The sequence below is a fragment of the Scyliorhinus torazame genome, chromosome 7 (assembly GCF_047496885.1).
Source record: "Scyliorhinus torazame isolate Kashiwa2021f chromosome 7, sScyTor2.1, whole genome shotgun sequence".
In the NCBI taxonomy this organism is placed as follows: domain Eukaryota; kingdom Metazoa; phylum Chordata; class Chondrichthyes; order Carcharhiniformes; family Scyliorhinidae; genus Scyliorhinus; species Scyliorhinus torazame.
Window position 1 is genome coordinate 91,320,437 of NC_092713.1, and position 23,206 is coordinate 91,343,642.

Below are 23,206 nucleotides of genomic sequence, written 5' to 3' on the forward strand. Positions count from 1 at the left end.
TCCAGTCCTCCGGGACATCCCCTGAAGACAGTGAGGATCCAAAGATTTCTGTCAAGGCCTGAGCAATTTCCTCTCCAGCCTCCTTCAGTATTCAGGGGTAGATCCCATCAGGCCCTGGGGACTTATCTACCTTAATATTTTTTAAGACACCCAACACCTCGTCTTTTTGGATCTCAATGTGACCCAGGCTATCTACACACCCTTCTCCAGACTCAACATCTACCAATTTCTTCTCTTTGGTGAATACTGATGCAAAGTATTCATTTAGTATCTCGCCCATTTCCTCTGGCTCCACACATAGATTCCCTTGCCTATCCTTCAGTGGGCCAACCCTTTCCCTGGCTACCCTCTTGCTTTTTATGTACGTGTAAAAAGCCTTGGGATTTTCCTTAACCCTATTTGCCAATGACTTTTCGTGACCCCTTCTAGCCCTCCTGACTCCTTGCTTAAGTTCCTTCCTACTTTCCTTATATGCCACACAGGCTTCGTCTGTTCCCAGCCTTTTAGCCCTGACAAATGCCTCCTTTTTCTTTTTGACGAGGCCTACAATATCTCTCGTTATCCAAGGTTCCCGAAAATTGCCGTATTTATCCTTCTTCCTCACAGGAACATGCCGGTCCTGAATTCCTTTCAACTGACATTTGAATGCCTCCCACATGTCAGATGTTGATTTGCCCTCAAACATCCGCCCCCAATCTATGTTCTTCAGTTCCCGCCTAATATTGTTATAATTAGCCTTCCCCCAATTTAGCACATTCATCCTAGGACCACACTTATCCTTGTCCACCAGTACTTTAAAACTTACTGAATTGTGGTCACTGTTACCGAAATTCTCCCCTACTGAAACATCTACCACCTGGCCGGGCTCATTCCCCAATATCAGGTCCAGTACCGCCCCTTCCCTAGTTGGACTGTCTACATATTGTTTTAAGAAGCCCTCCTGGATGCTCCTTACAAACTCCGCCCTGTCTAAGCCCCTGGCACTAAGTGAGTCCCAGTCAATATTGGGGAAGTTGAAGTCTCCCATCACCACAACCCTGTTGTTTTTACTCTTTTCCAAAATTTGTCTACCTATCTGCTCCTCTATCTCCCGCCGGCTGTTGGGAGGCCTGTAGTAAACCCCCAACATTGTGACTGCACCCTTCTTATTCCTGATCTCTACCCATATAGCCTCACTGCCCTCTGAGATGTCCTCCCGCAGTACAGCTCTGATATTCTCCCGAACCAGTAGCGCAACTCCGCCTCCCCTTTTACATCCCCCTCTATCCCGCCTGAAACATCTAAATCCTGGAACGTTTAGCTGCCAATCCTGCCCTTCCCTCAACCAGGTCTCTGTAATGGCAACAACATCATAGTTCCAAGTACTAATCCAAGCTCTAAGTTCATCTGCCTTACCCATAATACTTCTTGCATTAAAACATATGCACTTCAGGCCACCAGACCCGCTGTGTTCAGCAACTTCTCCCTGTCTGCTGTACCTCAGAGCCACACTGTCCCTATTCCCTAGTTCTCCCTCAATGCTCTCACCTTCTGACCTATTGCTCCCGTGCCCACCCCCCTGCCATACTAGTTTAAACCCTCCCGTGTGACACTAGCAAACCTCGCGGCCAGTATATTTATGCCTCTCCGGTTTAGGTGCAACCCGTCCTTCTTATACAGGTCACACCTGCCCCGGAAGAGCTCCCAGTGGTCCAGATAACGGAAACCCTCCCTCCTACACCAGCTGTTTAGCCACGTGTTTAGCTGCTCTATCTTCCTATTTCTAGCCTCACTGGCACGTGGCACAGGGAGTAATCCCGAGATTACACCCCTCGAGGTCCTGTCTTTTAACTTTCTGCCTAGCTCCCTGAACCCCTGCTGCAGGACCTCATGCCCCTTCCTGCCTATGTCGTTAGTACCAATATGTACAACGACCTCTGCCTGTTTGCCCTCCCCCTTCAGGATGCCCTCTACCCGTTCGGAGACATCCTGGACCCTGGCACCAGGGAGGCAACATACCATCCTGGAGTCTCTTTCACGTCCACAGAAGCGCCTATCTGTGCCCCTGACTATAGAGTCCCCTATTACTATTACTCTTTTGCGCTTTGACCCTCCCTTCTGAACATCAGAGCCAGCCGTGGTGCCACTGCTCTGGCTGCTGCTGTTTTCCCCTGATAGGCTGCAACATTACCTCATGGCTCCGAAACTCAATCCCTCTACCAATAAAAGCTAACACACCGTACGCCTTCTTAACAACTCTCAACCGGAGTGGCAACTTTCAGGAGTCTATGTACGTGGACACCGAGATCTCTCTGCTCATCCACACTGCCAAGAATCTTGCCATTAGCCCAGTACTCGGTCTTCCTGTTATTCCTTCCAAAATGAATCACCTCACATTTTTCTGCATTAAACTCCATTTGCCACCTCTCAGCCCAGCGCTGCAGCTTATCTATGTCCCTCTGTAACTTGTAACATCCTTCCGCACTGTCCACAACTCCACCAACTTTAGTGTCATCTGCAAATTTACTCACCCATCCTTCTATGCCCTCCTCCAGGTCATTTATAAAAATGACAAACAGCAGTAGCCCCAAAACAGATCCTTGTGGTACACCACTAGTAACTAGACTCCAGTCTGAACATTTCCCATCAACCACCACCCTTTGTCTTCTTCCAGCTAGCCAATTTCTGATCCAAACTTCTAAATCACCCTGAATCCCATGCCTCCGTATTTTCTGCAGTAGCCTACCGTGGGGAACCTTATCAAACGCTTTACTGAAATCCATATACACCACATCAACTGCTTTACCCTCATCCATCTGTTTGGTCACCTTCTCAAAGAACTCAATAAGGTTTGTGAGGCATGACCTACCCTTCACAAAACCGTGTTGACTATCTCTAATCAAATTATTCCTTTCCAGATGATTATATATCCTATATCTTATAAACCTTTCCAAGATTTTGCCCACAACAGAAGTAAGGCTCACTGGTCTATAGTTACCGGGGTTGTCTCTACTCCCCTTCTTGAACAAGGGGACATTTGCTATCCTCCAGTCTTCTGACACTATTCCTGTAGACAAAGATGACTTAAAGACCAAAGCCAAAGGCTCAGCAATCTCCCCCCTTGCTTCCCAGAGAATCCTAGGATAAATCCCATCCGGCCCAGGGGACTTATCTATTTTCACACTTTCCAGAATTGCTAACACCTCCTCCTTATGAACCTCAAGCCCTTCTAGTCTAGTTGTCTGAATCTCAGTATTCTCCTCGACAACATTGTCTTTTTCCTGTGTGAATACTCGCGAAAAATATTCATTTAGCACCTCTCCCATCTCCTCTGACTCCAAGCACAACTTCCCACTACTGTCCTTGACTGGCCCTACTCTTGCCCTAGTCATTCGTTTATTTCTGACATATCTATAGAAAGCTTTAGGGTTATCCTTGATCCTACCTGCCAAAGACTTCTCATGTCCCCTCCTGGCTCTTCTTAGCTCTCTCTTTAGGTCCTTCCTAGCTAACTTGTAACTCTCAAATGCCCTAACTGAACCTTCATGTCTCATCTTTACATAAGCCTCCTTCTTCCTCTTGACAAGTGTTTCGACTGCTTTAGTAAACCACAGTTCCCTTGCTCAACCACTTCCTGCCTGCCTGACAGGTACATACTTATCAAGGACACGCAGTAGCTGTTCCTTGAACAAGCTCCACATTTCCATTGTGCCCATCCCCTGCAGTTTTCCTCTTCATCCGATGCATCCTAAATCTTGCCTCATCGCATCATAATTGCCTTTCCCCCATATATAACTCTTGCCCTGCGGTATATACCTATCCCGTTCCATCAATAAAGTAAACTTAATCGAATTGTGGTCACTATCACCAAAGTGCTCACCTACCTCCAAATCTAACACCTGTCCTGGTTCATTACCCAATACTAAATCCAATATGGCCTCGCCTCTCGTTGGCCTATCTACATACTGTGTCAGGAAACCCTCCTGCACACATTGGACAAAAACAGACCCATCTAAAGTACTCGAACTATAGCGTTTCCAGTCAATATTTGGAAAGTTAAAGTCCCCCATGACAACTACCCTGTTGCTTTCGCTCCTATCCAGAATCATCTTTGCAATCCTTTCCTCTACATCTCTGGAACTTTTCGGAGGCCTATAGAAAACCCCTAACAGGGTGACCTCTCCTTTCCTGTTTCTAACCTCAGCCCATACTACCTCAGTAGACGAGTCCTCATCAAACGTCCTTTCTGCCACCGTAATACTGTCCTTGACTAACAATGCACCCCTCCCCCTCTTTTACCACCTGCCCTGAGCTTACTGAAATATCTAAACCCCGGCACCTGCAACAACCATTCCTGTCCCTGCTCTATCCATGTCTCCGAAATGGCCACAACATCGAAGTCCCAGGTACCAACCCATGCAGCAAGTTCCCCCACCTTATTCCGGATGCTCCTGGAATTGAAGAAGACACACTTTAAACCACCTTCCTGCCTGCCGGTACACTCCTGCAACTTTGAAACCTTACTCATGACCTCACTACTCTCAACATCCTGTATACTGGAGCTACAATTCAGGTTCCCAAGCCCCTGCTGAACTAGTTTAAACCCCCCCCCGAAGAGCATTAGCAAATTGCCCCCCCAGGATATTGGTACCCCTCTGGTCCAGGTGTAGACCGTCCCGTTTGTAGAGGTCCCACCGACCCCAGAATGAGCCCCAATTATCCAGAAATCTGAAACCCTCCCTCCTGCACTATCCCTGTAGCCACGTGCTCAACTCCTCTCTCCCTATTCCTCGTCTCGCTGTCACGTGGCACGGGTAACAACCCAGAAATAATAACTCTGTTTGTTCTCGATCTAAGTTTCCACCCTAGCTCCCTGAATTCCTGCCTTACATCCCTATCCCTTTTCCTACCTATGTCGTTGGTACCTATGTGGACCACGACTTGGGGCTGCTCTCCTCCCCCTTAAGGATCCCGAAAACACGATCCGAGACATCACGCACCATGTTGTGCTTTGCCTTTTCTTGAGCTTTGACTTGTGCATTTATTTTTCAGAGTACATACTGGTGCAAACACGTAGCTTGTATAATTGATCTCTCCTTGTACTTTACTTGCTTTTTAGCTGCAAATAGAAAAAGAACTAGGATTGCATAACATTTTGGTTGCTATTTAAAGACTTTAGGTTTATTTCAACTGTGCAGTTTATATACATACTGTACATTATAGTATTGAGAGTAGGATTAATAATTCATACTGACACTAAGGCCAGAATTGACACGGGATGAGGAGGAATCTTGTTGAAACTTGCAGGATACTGCGAGGCCTGGACAGAATGGATGTGGAGAGGATGTTTCCACTTGTAGGAAAAACTAGAACCAGAGGACACAATCTCAGACTAAAGGGACCTCCTTTAAAACAGAGATGAGGAGGAATTTCTTCAGCCGGTGGGTGATGAATCTGTGGAACTCTTTGCCGCAGAAGGCTGTGGAGGCCAAATTACCGAGTGTTTTTAAGACCGAGGTAGATAGGTTCTTGATTAATAAGGGGATCTAGGGTTATGGAGAAAAAGCAGGAGAATGGGGATGAGAAAAATATCAGCCATGATTGAGTGGCGGAGCAGACTCGATGGGCCAAGTGGCCTAATTCTGTTCCTTTGTCTTATGGTCTTATTATGAGGTCGGCAGGCACGTGCATGAATCGGACGTGCACACGCCAACAATTCAAGGGCCAATTAAAGCAATTACAAATACAATCTGCAGGAATTTTATGCTGCCTGTGCTCTTTTTAGCTCATTGTATGGACGAAACGAATGGGCACTCATTACATGTTTTGCATTTCCTCACTTGGGCAGGATAAAAGGCTCCTGGTGTCCCACCAGATATTTTGAGACTTGACTTTCAGCATTTCAGGACTTCCCTGGAAGATTTTCCTGAGGCTTGGAGGACTGTCTCATCATTTGCATGGCACTGGTCCTCTACTGCTCTGCTGTTGGGGCCCCTTTTAAAGAGAGAGGGACAGGAGAGCCCGGTGAGCACCGGCAGTGTGCCAGGCTGAGTCCTTTAAGAGGAGAGGCATGGTGTTCAGTTGCCAAGGCAGGAGGGGTTCCAAAGACTCCGTAACCCAGCGGCAGTCCACCAGATACCTGCAAATGTCTGAGGTCCAGTGCAGCACGAGGCTATGCTTTTCCAGGGACACAGTGACATCTCTTTGCAAAATGATGGGTCCTGAAATTGCTTCCAACTGCATCGGCGGTCACCCAATGCTTGTGGTATTGAAAGTCACAGTGGTCCTTGACTTTTGTGTCTCCAATTAATTTCCGGGCACAGTGGGGGATTTGTGCAGTGTCGCACTATCAGCTGCACACGTTGTGCCAAGCTAAGTGACTGATGCCATCTTCAGACACACCCGGAAGTTTATCAACTACCAGATAGACGAAAGCAGAGAGAGCACGAGGGTTCATGGTGATGGCTGGTTACATCTGCATCCAGGATGCTATAGGCTGTGTGTATTTGTCTATCAGGGCGCCAGCAGGAGAGCTGGGACCATCCATCAACAGGAAGGGGTACTATTCAATAAATGTGAAGATTGCCTCTAACCACAGCACACAGATTCTGCAAGTTTCTGCCCGGTATCCAGGGATCTCTTACAATTCATACAGCTTGGGCACTCTTAGGCACCAAGGCAGTACGTGGCTCCTGCAAGATTTGATAGATGGCTCCTGCATGACCAGGACTATCCCTTAAAGAAGTGGCTGATGACCACACTCGGTCACCCAAGAACTGAAGCAGAGAAGAGAGACACCAGCAGACATGCAGCCACATGAGTGGTGGTTGAGAGGACCATCTGGCTTCTTGGGATGTGCTTCCTATGCTGTGACTGATCCAGGAGATCATTGCAATATCTGCCAGAGCGTGTCTCCCTCATACTTGTTTACTGCAGTCTGCACAATCTACCTCTGGCAAGGCGGCCCAGTGGAGGATGTGGAGAGCGAGGCAGGACCACATGCAAGGGAGGATAACTTCAGTAATGGGTCAGAGAATGAGCCTGGGACTGCACATGTTGAGAACTTTGAGGCAGACGATATGGGCATTCGGGGGACAGGGACGTGAGGAATACATTGATCCAGCGTATCTTTAGCTAGGTATCCAAGGCATGAGGGCTGACACAATGGCAATGTCTCGCTCACAGTAAGACTGCCTTCAGAACCAAACCCAGAAATCCTGCACTGCACAAAGCCCTCACGCCTACAACATCTGACCAATGTACAAAGCATGCAACCAACTCAGCCCATTGAATTGAGGAACATTTTTAAGTGACTTAACATAAGAACAGCTTACAAATGTTCCAAAACTAACAGAATTTAAAGTAATTAACTCAATAATGTCACACGTGACACACCCCTGTTGCGCTTCTGGTGCCTTAAACTTAAGCCTGTGGGTGCTTCAATTGGTGCCCCTCCCTCGCTTACAACAGCATTGGAGGCAGTCTGTCATGGTGGCTGTGATGATGTTGGCGGGTGTCCTCTAGCAATCGGTATCTGAGTTTGTTCCAGCTGGGAAGGAGCATTAGCCCCATGGCTGGGCGCTGATCTGAAGTTGCAGCATCATCAGATGCAACGACCACTGGCAGAGGGGCATATGCTTCCCATATGCGGAGTGCCCTGAGGAGCCAGCTGAGGCGACAGACAGCCCATCGGCCAACTTGAAGTACATTTGCACATCCCTGCTCCCCATTGACGGACGGGCGCCAAGCAGAGAGATTAGGTGCTTCATCCATCTCTCACGCTAGCAGTGACTTCCAGAGGTCACAGCTGGTGTGCTGGCTTGCAGGTCCGAGCATAACGCATGCAACCCCTGAGGGAGTCCCGGAAGCAGCCTCTCCACAAGAGTCACCACTCGCTCAATGGAAGAGGCTGTGCACTCAATGCTCAGGGTCAATACAGTACTCGTGTTCCACATGGACTCTTCCAAGATGGACGCCATGGCACGCAGACCCACTTGGATCTCTGTCAGATCTCTTGGTGCATCCAGCTGGACATAAAGCATCTGCTGCCTAATTGTTTGCCTAATGGACGCCTCCAGAGGCTCATCACCTGCCTCATCATCTGCCTACAACTCAGTCTCTAGCAATGCTCCACTGTTGGAATCTGGGACCTCTCTGCCTCTGCCACCTCCTCACACGAGTGTGTTACATTCGCACCACTGCAGTAATCTTGGTGGCAAACAATCTAATAACCAACGAAGCAAGAGCATCTGCACTGGTGCCTGGTTCTGAGAGACGGCATGACACATGGAGGAGTGATGTCTTTCTGGGTGCCTGATCGGGGTTCCTCAGGGTAGCTCATGGCTGGTACAATTGGTCCTACTCCGGAAGAAAGGCACAAAATCAGTGATTTTAATCATCATCATGATGGCCTCCTGAGACAATGGAGGGATGCTGCATGGTGATATCTACAATGGAGCTTTGACGGGGTACTCTGGCTGGGACAGCTCTTTCTGCTAAGCAGAGCCCATGAGCTCTCCTGACCAATGGATCTACACGCTTCCTTTTCATCCCAGACGCCCGTCACACCAAGACTGTGGGTGCGAACTGGCCATTGGCAGTCTAGATCTAGAGCATCACTTCCTTGCTCCTAGTCAGCGGCAGTTGATTGGGGACGGCTCCACCAGTTCGGTGCTGCTCCGCCTTATTGTGCCTTGTCGTCTCTTGACACGGGACAATAGAAAGGTTCATTAGGGTTCCTTCTTGAGGACCATTCCATTTTCCCCCTTGCCCCACACAGGCATTTAGTGGGCCAATGCACTGTGGCCTATTGTGTTGACAGACCAGCCTTGTTTAGCACAGTGCTAAATAGCTGGCTTTTAAAGCAGACAAAGGCAGGCCAGCAGTACGGTTCAATTCCCGTTCCAGTCTCCCCGATCAGGCGCCGGAATGTGGCGACTAGGGGCGTTTCACAGTAACTTCATTTGAAGCCTACTTGTGACAATAAGCGATTTGTCATTTCATTTTTTCATTTCGGGGCAAGCTTTACTCTCCGATCCCGAAGCACCCAGGGGAATGGACACAAGTCCATGTCATCTCTATACTTACCCTTGCCAACCACAGAAAATCATGGAACCTTTTGTGGCACCCAGGTGCGACACACAATATCATGGGTGAGATGGTAGCACAGTGGTTAGCACTGTTGTTTCACAGCGCCAGGGACCCGGGTTCGATTCCCGGCTTAGGTCACTGTCTGTCGGAGGCTACATGTTCTCCCTCTGTCCCCGTGGGTTACCTCCAGGTGTTCCGGTTTCCTCCCACAAGTCCCGAAAGACATGCTTGATAGGTGAATTGGAGATTCTGAATTCTCCCTCCGTGTACCCGAACAGGAGTCGGAGCTTTTCACAGTAACTTCATTGCAGTGTTAATGTAAGCCTACCTGTGACACTGATAAATATTATTACATATTATATATGCTCACGAACCTTGGCCTCGATGTGACAAGACACCAATTAAGATCGATCTCCATCTCTTAGCGAGATGGAAGCCCAATCTAACGGCCACCCGGGAACTAGCTGGCTCCTCAGTGAGAGGTCACTGGGTGCATCATTTAGCACTACTATTTAAAAAACGGGGAGCTAGCGCAATGGCTGCTGAGGGGAGCTGAGTAGCCATTTCCATTCCCCGCCATGCAGCCATGGGACATTAGAGCTGCTACCCCAGTGCTCGGGGTGGGAAGGAGGGGGGGGGGGTGGTATTATAGGTCAGGGGAGCCCCATGGTTTGGGGGGGGGGGTAAGGGGCCTAGGGTTTGTGGGGCCTACAGGCCATCGTCCAATATTGTGCATTCCCATAACAGGGGCAACTAACTATAACTGCCTGTCTGTCCTACCAAACACTTCCAGGACTGAGCCCTGTTCGTAGTTATATGCTGACGGTCACTTTAACTCCCTTTGGCTGTGAGCAGCCTCTGGCTGCACAGCTGAAGTCTATTGCTAATGAAGAACTGGCATTGTTAGTTATGTGAGCACTTCACAGTTCTCAAGTGCATTCATGTGGGTAAGCGTGCCACATCTCAGAGGAGTGTTATTCCCGACCATCCCAATCAAACTGAGGCCTAGACACTTTGCCTGGGCCATCAACATCACATAGGCAGCAGCCAACAGTCAAACACCCAAGAGCTGGGCTTCAGCACTGTGGATATCCCCGCAACCAGAGAGTTGAGTGTGTGGATCAGGGGAGGGTACCTGAGCACGGTCTCCCTAATGTTCCCAGCAAGGGTCTAGGACTTAAGGGCACTTGTTGTGGCCGGGGGTTAGTGTGCAGAGCAGGATTCTCCAGCACAACTGTCTCAGTGGATGGCTCTGAGAGAAGGCAGGACGCTTAAAAGTGGGGGAGGCTCGGTGGATACGATGGTCCTGGGGTGGAAGCCCCAACTGATTTTCAGTCTCTCTCCTTATCCAATTCCTTACAGTAATCAAGATGAATGGTGTTGTTGATCTTGTAGTGGCAGCCCTCGCAGTGCTCGTGGCAGCCCAGACAGCCAGATGCCGGAGAAGATGGTAGCAGCATAACGTGTACAGGGCGCCACCACACCCCTGTGGGGTGGTTGAGAGGACCCTGCAATCCCAGCCGCCCATCAGGCCATGCAGGGACCCAGAGAGGGATGCCAATGCCGGCCCAGGAGGTACAGGCGTCGTTGGTCTTTCAATGTCAGCATGTGCCGCAGGAGGCTCTGTCTCAACAAGGAGACTGTGGCACCTTGAGAACTTGGCACCCCATGGAGTAGGAGGAGGATGCCTGCTCCCGGTGGCTGTGAAGGTCACTGCAGCCCTCGACATTTATGCAATGTCGAGCAGGGCTTGTGGTGCATTCCCCAAGCTACAGCGAACAAGTGCATCCATGAAGTCATGGATGCCCTGTATGCCTGGGCAGCTGACTGTATTAACTTTGAGCTGGACCAAGCCCATCAGGATGCCTGGGCAGCAGGATTCTCCCCCATCGCCAGGATTCTCCAGGTCCAGGAGGTAATGGATGGCATGCATGTCGCCTTGTGCGCACGAGGGCATCAGGGAGTGTCGTTCATTAACAGGAAGGGTTCCACTCCCTTAATGTTCAACTCGTATGTGACCACCGCTTCCGGATCATGAGCATGTGTTCACGCTTCCCAGGGAGGGTACGTGACAGCTACAGCCTGGAACACTATGAGATACCCAGCGTCTTCGAGGGCCACCCCAGGACATCGGGTTGGCCCTTGGGGAAGAAAAAAGGGTACCTGCTAAGCTCCTGGCTGACGACACCAGTGCAGAGGCCAGAGACTGAGGTGGAGACCCAATATAACTCTGCCTATGCTGCCACCCATGCTGTCAATGAGCGGTGTATCTGACTGCTGAAAATGAGGTTCCGATACCTGGACAGCTCTGGTGGTGTACTGCAGTACACCCCCCAGAGGGTCTCCCGCTTTGTGATGGCCTGCTTTACGCTCCACAAGCTGGCACAGCAGCGGGGCAACGTGCTGGAGGAGAAGAGACATGTGGCCTTGTTTGAGGAGGATGAGGATGAGCCGGACCAGGAGAGGCTGGAGAACATGCCTGTGGAGGACCCCTGGAAATGCCGGAGGAAGGACACAGGCAGTGGCGAGGGTCCGGCATGCCCAGAGGGCCTGGATGGCCTTCATCCTAGCCCACGTCTCGTAGGATGAAGCTTTGTCCATCAGTTTATCTTTACCCCCCCCATCCCAACCATTGACCATCTTACTCTTTTCCCTCCCCTCTCCCAGCGTCTTTGTACCATCACTCTAGGGTGATGGGCCTATGTCAGCGGGTCATTATACGAGGCAGGAGAGTGATGATAACCCGTTATGACGTAAACTCTAGTGCTCCTCAGTTTATGCCAAAGTCTGACTCCTTTCTTTCTGTTTATAGCGTGCTCACACCCATCACCTGAACAGGTCTGTGTCGGGGGTTCTTACTGTAGAACCACCTTGCGCAGGGGGTTGGGGGTAGCAGAGAACAGCTAGGGTTGGAGGTGGGGGCAGGCTTGTTATGAAGAATAACGTGACACAGGCTTCAGGTGTGACATGTTTTAATAGTGAACATTCAAAACCCCCATTGTCCCTAGCTACAGATGGTGCTCGCTCAGTGATCCTCAATCTTCACCTTCCGTGTTGGGTGTATCCCCAGAATGCACATCAGAGTGGAGGCAACCTGTTGCTTCTCATGTCCTGTGGCCTTTGATGCCCTCAGCTGGTGTCCTCTGGGGTTCCTGGAGTCTGAGAGCCCAAGCCGACTTACCAGTGTCACTGGCATCACCAAGTCACCTGTTCTGCCTGCTGACCTTGAGACATGCCGGTGTCGGGGGCCTCCCTATTGTCTGCAACATCGTGTTGACGTCCTCGGCGATTCTCTTTGGTGACTGGGACATGATCTGGAGAGCCTCAGCAATGTCCACCTGTGACTTGGACATGTCCCTCAGCGACTGGGACATGATGTCGAAACCCTCCGCCATGATCAACGCTGAGACCACCACGCATGACGCTGACCTCATGCTGCAGGCTATCCACTGCGGTTGCTGCCCTAGCAGTGTTGACCTTGGTGCCACACATTGCCGGTGCCATCTCCTCAGCCCTTTGCCTGTGAGACTCCAATCGGCAATAACTCGCTGACATCTCCTCCAGAATCTCATGGCTGTGCCCTAACATCTGCATCATCTCCGGGGTTATCTTGCCCGGTTGCTCTGCATCTGACTGGGGAACAGCAGATTCCTAGGATCGAGCAGACCTCTGACTGCTGACTCTCTTGGATGTTCCTGCCTCCCCCTGATGTATATCAGCAACTGTGTGATGCTCACCAGATTGTGCCCCAGAAGCCAGTGCACTAAAGTCACCCACCGAGATGTGTGTCTCTGCACTGGTAGAAAGTGGAGATGACAGCTGTGATGCCTCGATGGTGGTCTCCTCTAAGCTCCCCTCGGAGCTGTTCTGTTGGGTGTCAGTGAGGGGAAAGGTTAATTCTGTCTCACTTGAGACAGGTAATCAGGGTGAAGGGAGAGTGGATCCCTACCTTTGCGGCACAGGACAATCTTGCTTTTGGTGACCACTCTCTCCTCGGCAAACACGCGATCTCCAAGGCGTGTTCTTCAAAGGGGGTAAGGGCGCTCTGGAACCCCGCATTCCATCTGGGACCTTTCCCGTCTGTTATGGCCAACTTATCCTGCGGAGACGGGGGAAATTGTGAGCCGCACGCATGCTTGATGCACCGAGGGGGATCTATGTCGGTAGCTGTGTGGGCACTGCTCCTGGGCATGGAGGAGTTGTGCTGGTGGGTGCCAGGATGTGCTGGAGCACGAGTGCAGTGATATGCTATGAGGGAGGGGTAGAGGTGCCAGCTGCCGACTTGTTTGGTGGGGAGGGAGGGTTGGTTGCGGAGGTCGGGGTGGCATGCGGGGCTGATGCCAGTGTGTCGGTGTTAACTTATCCTTGCGGCCTCCGTGGAGGTCGTTGTTCCTTTTCCGACGTTGTGTGGCGGTCCTCCTGGTCACACTGCCTGAACTGACGGCCACTGCCTCCCAGGCCACATTGGCGTCCCTGTTGCTGGTCTTCTGACCCCCCTCTGGAGAAGAGGGTGCCTCATCGCGCCTCCATGATGTCCAGCAGCCCGGCCAGGTCGGCATCCCCGAAGCTTGGAGTAGGTCTACCTGGTGCCGTGGTCATGTGCTACCTGGGAGCTAGTTTGCAGGGAGCGTTTATGAGCAGCTCCCCATTGTTAGCAAAATGCTATCGGGCGTAGTTCCAGCGAAACAACTGGCAGGACAGTCAGTACTGGCATGAAGCTCATGAGCGATAATTTCCAGTGTTAAGTGTCGTTAAATATGGGCCGCAGTCTAGCCGGCTCTGCCATCAGGAGACACCCGGGAAGTCACACCCGATATGACACTTGGGACGTTTTCAGTTAAATCACGCCCGTACGGGGGTGGCACAATGGCGCAGTGGCTAGCACTGCTGCATCTCAGCGCTGAGGACCCGGGTTCAATCCCAGCACCGGGTCGCTGTCCGTGTGGACATTTTCCCATGTCTGCGTGGGTCTCACCCCCACAACCCAAAGATGTGCAGGTAGGTAGATTGACCACGCTAAATTGCCCCCCTTTTTAAAAAAATATATTTTATTCAAAATTTTTGGCCAACCATAACAGTACATTGTGTATCTTTTACACAGTAATATAACAATATAAATAACAATGGCCAGTTTTTTAAACAAGAAATAAATAATATATAAACAACATCAAAATTAAAAAACAAAACTAAATGGCAACTGCCTTGTCCCAAATAAATACTCTCCAAAAATACAATTCAGCAGTCCAGTATACAATTACCTATAACAACAACCTATACATATTATACTTATACACTAACATCCCTGAGAGTCCTTCTGGTCTCCCCCCCCCCCCCCGGGTTGCTGCTGCTGTCTTCTTCTTTTCCATTCCCTCTATCTTTCTGAGGTATTCGACAAACGGTTGCCACCGCCTGGTGAACCCTTGAGCCGATCCCCTTAGGACAAACTTAATCCGTTCCAGCTTTATAAACCCTGCCATGTCATTTATCCAGGTCTCCACACCCGGGGGCTTGGCTTCCTTCCATATCAACAGTATCCTGCGCCGGGCTACTAGGGACGCAAAGGCCAAAACATCAGCCTCTTTCGCCTCCTGCACTCCCAGCTCTTCTGCAACCCCGAATATAGCCAACCCCCAGCTTGGTTCGACCTGGACCCCTACCACCTTCGAAAGCACCTTTGTCACCCCCACCCAAAACCCCTGTAGTGCCGGACATGACCAGAACATGTGGGTGTGATTCGCTGGGCTTCTCGAGCATCTCGCACACCTATCCTCTACTCCAAAAAATTTACTGAGCCGAGCTCCAGTCATATGCGCCCTGTGTAACACCTTAAATTGGACCAGGGTTAGCCTGGCACACGAGGACGATGAGTTTACCCTACTTAGGGCATCAGCCCACAGCCCCTCCTCAATCTCCTCCCCCAGCTCTTCTTCCCATTTCCCTTTCAGCTCATCTACCATAATCTCCCCCTCGTCCCTCATTTCCCTATATATGTCTGATACCTTACCGTCCCCCACCCATGTCTTTGAGATCACTCTGTCCTGCACCTCCTGCGTCGGGAGCTGCGGGAATTCCCTCACCTGTTGCCTCGCAAAAGCCCTCAGTTGCATATACCGGAATGCATTCCCTTGGGGCAACCCATATTTTTCGGTCAGCGCTCCCAGACTTGCAAATGTCCCATCTACAAACAGATCTCTCAATTGTGTTACTCCTGCTCTTTGCCATGTTCCAAATCCCCCATCCATTCTCCCCGGAGCAAACCTATGGTTATTTCTTATCGGGGACCACACCGAGGCTCCCGTCTTTCCCCTGTGCCGTCTCCACTGCCCCCAAATTTTCAGAGTGGCCACCACCACCGGGCTCGTGGTGTATTTCTTCGGTGAGAACGGCAACGGCGCCGTCACCATAGCTTGTAGGCTAGTCCCCCTGCAGGACGCCTTCTCCAATCTCTTCCACGCCACTCCCTCCTCTTCTCCCATCCACTTACATACCATTGAGATATTGGCGGCCCAGTAGTACTCACTTAGGCTCGGTAGTGCCAGCCCCCCCCCCCCTATCCCTACTATGCTGCAAAAATCCCTTCCTCACTCTCGGGGTCTTCCCGGCCCACACACAACTCATGATACTCTTCTCAATCCTTTTGAAAAAAAGCCTTCGTGATCACCACCGGGAGGCACTGAAACACAAAGAGGAATCTCGGGAGGACCACCATTTTAACTAAATTGCCCCTTAATTGGAAAAAAAAAATTTGTGTTCCTTCACCTTTTCTAAAACTAAATAAACGTTCCGGTCTTTTGAGCTGGGTTCCATTCTGGGATCTTTCTGTCCAGTTAGAACATCAACTGGGATTGTAACAGATGAAAGAGCAGGTTGATGTGGAGTAAATGAACTTCTGAAAAGGTGTTGGTGGAAGTGCCACAAAATAGACTTGCCAGCAAAGTTAAAGCACGAGAAATAAATGGGAATTTGGATCCATGGGTATATAGTCTGCGGAGTGATAGATTACAGAATAATGGTGAATGTTTTTCTGACTGGAGCAAAGTATACAGTGGGGTTCCCTTGGGGTCATTACTACGGTCACTACTTCTTTTGATCTGTGTCCATGAGCTAGACTTGGATGCACAGCGCAATATTTTTTTTAAGAATTGTGGATGACACAAAAGTTGGAAATATTATGAGCTACGAGGTCAGTGATGGACTTGAGAGGACATGGGCTGGTGGAGTAGACAGCAAGTGGCGGATGAAATTTAATGCAGAAAAGTGTGAAGGAATGCACTTTGGTAGGAAGAACAAAGAGCAATAAAAAATAAAGGGTGCAATTCTGAAGGGGGTACAGAGAGGAACAGAGAATTCTGGGAATATATGTGAACAAATCATTGAAGATGGAAGACAGGTTAAAAAAGTGGTTAAAAAGTTACATGGATCCTGGGCTTCAGAAATAGAGTAAATCAGCAAGTAAGTTCTAATGAGTTTGGCCTCAACTGGATTTTCGTGTCCAATGTTGAGCACGGTACTTTAGGATGGATCTGAAATCTTTTGAGAGGTTGCAGAAAAGATTTGCATGAATAGTTCCATGAAAGAAGAAGATCAGATAAGAGGATAAATTAAAGAAGCTGGGATTGTTCTCAGAACAGAAGGTTGAGAGATGATTTGATAGAGGTACTCAAAGTCATGAGGCATTTAGAACAAATAAGATCAAGAGAAATTTCCCTTAGTGAAAAAAATGAAGAACCGCAGAGCACCAAGGTGAATGGCAAAAGAACCAAAGGCGACATGAGGAAAAATGTTTACGCAGCTGACAGTTAGGATCTGGAATGTACAATCTGGAATGTGCAATATATGGAGGAGGGAGATTCAGCTGTGCATTTCAAAAGGGAATTACGTAGAATGATATAGGGCATTGAAATTGACTTTTCGCCCTAAACAATCCATGCCAACATTTATGGTTTACTTGAGTCTCTTCCTTTTCTCATCTCTATCTATCATTGTAACCTTGTAACCCTCTTCCCTTATATGCCTTCTGTTTAAATGTATCTATACTACTAGCTTCAACCCTGTGATAGCGTTCTGTATTCTTACCATCCTTTGGGAGAAGTTTCTTCTGAATTCCTTAATGGATTTTTTAGTGACTATCTTCTACTGATGGCCCTTGGTTTCCCCACAAGAGGAACCATTCCCACTTTTCCACTCTTATCAAAATCTTTCATAATTTTAAAGACCTCTATTGGGGATTCTTTCCCCCCCCCCCCCCAAAGACATTTTTCAAGAGAAAATATGCTTGGCCTGTTCATCCTTTCCTGTTTTGTATACCCATGCATTCCAGGTATCATCCCTTTAAATATTTTTTGCAACCTGTCCAGTGCCACCTCTTTATGACAACCAGAAGTGAATGTATTATTCTGGTATAATTAAGCTTCAATATAAATTTGGCATAACCATAAAAATAAAACCTAGTGGTTGATTTGTATTTTTTAAATGGCCTTGCTCACCTGGTGGTGCAATGTTTAGTGATCAGTGCGTTTGTACTCTGATTGCTTTAGTTCCTCCACCTCGCCATCTAAGCAATTAGTGACCTCCCTGTTCTTCCTGCCAAGTACGTCACATTTATCTGTGTTGAACTTAATTTGCAAGTTATTTAATAATATTTATTAGTGTCACAAGTAGGCTTACATTAACATTGCAATGAAATTACTGTGAAAATCCCCTTGTTCTCACACTCCGGCGCCTGGTCGGGTACAGAGGGAGAATTCAGAACGTCCACTTAACCTAACAAGCACGACTTTCGGGACTTGAGGGAGGAAACCGGAAGAAATCAATGCAGACACGGGGAGAACGTGCAGACTCTGCACAAACAGTGACCCAAACATGAATTGAACCTGGGACCCTGGCGCTGTGAAGCAACAGTGCTAACCACTGTGCTACTGTGCTGCTAGTTGCCCATTCTGCAGGTTTATTAACGTCCTCCTGTAATTTTAGGTTGACCTTTTGAAATCCATTCTATTATATCTTTCTTTTCTGGATGTGTTATTTTTCTTCTCTAGATGTGGGGCGGGATTCTCCCATTCGGCGGCAGAGTGTCCACGCCATCGGAAACGGCGTTGCGTTTCATGATGGCGTGAACGGGCCGCTGGGAGACCGATTCTGGCCCCTACAGGGGGCCAGCATGGCGCTGGAGCGGTTCACGCCGGTGCGAACTGTGCGACACGCCAGCCCGCACATGCACCGTGGCACCGCGTCAAGGAGGACATGTGCAGTGGTGCCGGCACAAACCCGTCAACGTGCCGGCCCCGACGCAACATGGCGCGGGAGTTCAGGGGCCGCGCATAAGAAAATAGGCCCGGGGAGCAAGAGGTCGGCCCGCCGATCGGTGGGCCCCGGGCCAGACCCCATTGGAGCCCCCCCCCCCCCACAGGCGGCCCCGCAACCATGCAAGCAGAATTCCCGCCGGCTGCGACCAGGTGTGGATGGTGCTGGCGGCAGCCCGGCCGCGTAGAGCGGCCCGCGACTGGCGGAGAATCGTGTGCTGGCGGCGTGGCACGATTGCGAGGGTTCTCCGGCCCGGTGGGGGTCTGGGAGAATCTCGCTCCTTCTGTTTTCTCCTTTAGTAAGCCATCAATGTTTAAGCATCTGAAGTGAAAATATTTTTAGGGCGATGAGGAACAAGTGGGGGAGTTAAACCAGCAGATTGCTCTTGTGGGGAGCCGCCATGACAAGACAAGTGGAATAGCCTCCTCCTCTGCTGTAACAATTCTAGGATTCTCTTCTAATTATATAGTATATGTCACTGGCAAACTGCCTCTCCTCCCTTAAAACCTGTATTTCTGCCATTTGCAAGTATTTGGGTATACAACAATCTTGCTTTTACTGATTCATCTACCAATTTAATTTATTTCAGGAATCTGAGATGGAAACTGAAGAGGAGGTAGATATTTTGATGAGCAGTGACATTTACTCTGCAACATTATCTACAAAATCTATTACCTTCACACGTGCGCAGACAGGCTGGCTTTTCCGGGAGGACAAAACGGTTTGATCGCTTATCATTTGAGTCTTAACTTTCATTAAGTTATATGTGATCTGTAATGTATAAATTAAGCTTTCTAAAATGTTCACTTGTGAGAAGTGCAGTACACTGACAGGATCCTCAAAAAAATTAATACTAATAATTGAAGCATTGGGCACACAAATGCCATAAATCTGCATTGAGAGGCACAACCACTTTATGCTGTTCATACATTCACTGGTATATGGTCAGTGCATATTTGATGGATATCTTGAAGTATTATGCTTGAATCAAGACGGGTGTTGTGATTTTGTTTATTACTTGTAATAATTGGTACTGAACAAAGTTGCTGTGCTGCTGCTTTCCTCTTTCTCTACCCTTATTATGTAACCCCAGGTAATGTGCAGCAAAGAAAAAATGAACTTGCATTCATATATTATGTTTTATGGCCTCTGGAATGTCAGCAAAGTACTTTTTTGAAGTTTAACCACGAGGCGTGTACAGTGTTAACTCAAGTTTCAAAACCCTTGACTGCATTCACTTAATTATCTCCGTTCCAGGACATCACTGCAGAGGTCCTGCAGGATAATGTTCTAGACCAAGCCACATTCAGTTGCTTTATTAATGACCTTCCATCATAAGGTCAGAAGTGTAGATGTTTGCTGATTGTTTGCACAATATTCTGCTCAATTCATGATCCCTTGGATCCAAAAGCAGTCCATGTCCAAATGCTGCAAGACCTGATAATATCCAGGCGTAGGTTGACAAGTGGCAAGTAACATTCATGCCACACAAGTGCCAGGCAATACTATCTCCAACAAGAGGTATTACAACCTCCTCCACCCACCCCTCCCCCCCAAACCCCTTGACATACAGTGGCATTATCATTGCAGAATCCTCTACTATCAACATCTGGGGGTTACCATTGACAAGAAACTGAACTGGTCGATCATATAAATACTGTGGTGACTAGAGTTGGTCAGAGGTTCTGAATCCTGTGGTGAGTAACTTACCTAACTCCCCAAAGTCTGTCCATCATCTACAAGGAGCATGTCAGGCGTATGATGGAATACTCTACTTGCTTGCATGAGTACAGCTCCAGCAACACTCGGGTAGTTCAACACCATCCAGGACGAAGAAGCCTGCTTGATTGGCACCTCATCCACAAAGATTCACTCTCTCCACCACCGTACAGAGGCAGCAGTGGATTGACTAGATGTACCGCAGGAATGCACATAGACTCCTTGGGCAGTACCTTCCAAACCCATGACTACTACCATCTAGAAGGACATTGGGAACACTACTAGCTGGAAGTTACCCCCTCCAAGTCTCACACCATCCTGACTTGGGAATATATTGTCATTCCTTCACTGTCGCTGGGTCAAAATCCTGGAACTCCCTCCTTCGCAGCACTGTGGGGGTTCCTTCACCACATGGACTGCAATAATTCAAGAAGACAGCTCACCACCACCACCTTCAGGGCAATTGGGGATGGGCAATAAGGGATGGGCAATAAATGCTGGCCTAGCCAGTGATGCCCACATCCCAAGAATTATAAAAATATTTCAAGTTCTTATGCTTTTAACTGGGCCAGAGTGAATTGGAAGCAGAAATGAAGGTGTACTTTCTTATTTTGGCCATTAATGGAGGGAAGAACTTGACAGAAGTTCCATGGGTGTGACAAATGGAGTATTTAGGAATAGTGACGTCGAAATATTGAGACAATTTAAGGGTTAAAAGTTTGAGGTTATATTGTGTTTGACTGCAGTGGTCATGTTTTTAAAAAGGAATTTATTTTGTGAAGGCTTGGGAGTTTCTCGGAGCCAGAAGGTGAAATTGACTATAGGAATGTATTTTTTCTGTCTGGGCTAATGCACTGTGGTTTGACTGGGGAAAGTCCCTGGGGAGTTCATGTACTTTCAGTCTGCAGAGAGTAATTTATTTTCAGCTTGGGGAGGTGATGTCATTGCTGGGTGAAGCCAAGAAATGCAGGGGGTCTATTTTGGAGAAGACTATGGAGAGAGAAGAGGTGAAGTCTGACACTCCTCTTGCCGTAGGATAGTTATAAAAGAGTAATCATATTTAAAGCAGAGCAGTCTTTTCTGGGGACAAGGAAGAAGCTGTAACAATCCAGCTGAACCAGCTTTTCGTAATTTAGCCAGAGGCTGAAGGGGTTCTAACAGGAGCCAAATTTGTTTATAAAGCAAGTATTACTCTGCCATGCTGATTTTAAGATAGAGGGAGCACTGTATATTTATTTTCTTGTGGTTTAATGGGAAGTTGCGTAGTAGTGTTTAAGGGGTAATTGTAAGCTCTTTTTGGGTGTGAAGTTAAAAAGTTTAATACTATATTCATAATAAAGTTTGTTTTAAAAATACCCAAGCCCTATTTCTTCATGCAATCACTCCTGGAGTGAATCATTCTTTCCGCAGTCTTCCAAATAAACTAAAATATTGGTTGGGGTTTTGGGTCCCGTAACCTAGCCACTGTTGGGGTCTGGTAATAATGGATATCATAGAAATCTAAGGTGTGGAATGAGAAAAATAATTTGGCTAATCATTTTGTTTTTGTTTCTTTTGAAATAAATTTAGAGTCCTCAATTCTTCTCCCAATTAAGGGGCAATTTAGTGTGGCCAGTCCACCTGTCCTGCACATCTTTGGGTTGTGTGAGCTCCCACGCAGACACTGGGAGAAGGTGCAAACTCCACATGGACAGTGACCCGGGGCCAGGATTAATGCCGGGTCCTCAGTGCTGTGAGACAGCAGTGCCAATCACTGCGCTACTGTGCTGCCCTGATTTGGCTAATCATAACCATTCCTTTGTCCTGTCCTACTCTACCCAAATCTAGATTCCCAGCTAAAGTTAGTCTCCAGAGTTGTACACCACATTTGCTTTCCTTTGATTCTACGAGAATGTGATGTAATTGATAAATTAAGGCCATTACCTAACCTTGAGACTAACATTTTTTAGGAGCGAGTTGGGAACTTCTTGGCAGATTTTTACTCTGTAAATGGCCTTGTTCTGGAATCAAGAAAGCGCCGTGAGCACCTCAGTGAAGAGGATATTCTAAGAAATAAGGCTATAATGGAAAGTCTGAGCAAAGGAGGAAACTTGATGGAACAAAATTTTGAGGTAAACGTCAATCTCGACAATGTGTCTGTTATTGATGAAGAGTTAAATGAGATCAAATTTGTTTTTAAATTTGAGAATAAATAAATTGGATTCAAGTTACAAGCTACTTATTGCTAAAATTAGTTTGATTTTGTTGTCGTAGACTAGAAAATAGTGTTTTTATATTACTGGATATCTGCTTAACTCTGTATTCTGTGATAATGAATGGAGGACTATTTGGTGAGACCAAGCATAAAGTATCTCTATGTTGCTGAAATACTACAGTATGTAAGTAACTTCACCATTTCTTTCGCCAATATTTCACAAAGCATGTGAGAGACTTTGAGCTTACAAGCTCAACAACTTCCAGAGTGACATGTACCTAATATAATGTGTCCCATGCATATTCAGGAATCCTGATCCTTTGTATGATTAGGAACTGTATCTGCACATTGCACTCAAAGTGGTCTATTTGTCCAAAAGGACCTTGCCCATCACTACTAAATTATAATATATACACATGACTCAGTAGATGGAATAATAAATTCCTTTCACTGCTGAATAATCTTAGACATATACTTAAAATTACTTTCTGCATTAGACACATGAGGCAGTCTACGAGCTTGCATCTGTTAGCCTGTAGCTTGTTTTCCGAGAACAGGTTGCTAGCCTGAAGGCTTTAAGTTGAGGGACGCATTCCATATCTCACACATGTCAGATCAGGTCTCTCTCTTGCTTTTACTATTTGCCGTAGGCATATTGTAAAGATTTGCAAGCAAGGGCAGCACGGTGGCCTAGTGGTTAGCACAGCTGCCTCACGGCGCTGAGGTCCCAGGTTCGATCCCGGCTCTGGGTCACTGTCCATGTGGAGTTTGCACGTTCTCCCCGTGTCTGCGTGGGTTTCGCCCCCACAACCCAAAAATGTGCAGGGTAGGTGGATTGGCCACACTAAATTGCCCCTTAATTGGAAAAAATAATTGGGTAATCTAAATTTATTTTTTTTTAAAGTAAAGATTTGCAAGCTG

At 48.0% G+C, this 23,206-nt stretch overlaps 1 protein-coding gene across 2 annotated transcripts in view; it reads left to right on the forward strand.

The window, feature by feature from the left end:
- Positions 1-23,206, forward strand: part of ankrd13c (ankyrin repeat domain 13C) — a 158,605-nt gene that overhangs the window by 80,727 nt on the left and 54,672 nt on the right. For both annotated transcript variants that reach the window (XM_072511042.1, XM_072511043.1), the window contains 2 exons: positions 18,962-19,093; positions 22,041-22,202. In XM_072511042.1, the coding sequence (XP_072367143.1) occupies positions 18,962-19,093; positions 22,041-22,202 (294 nt within the window). The remainder of the gene's footprint in view (positions 1-18,961; positions 19,094-22,040; positions 22,203-23,206) is intronic.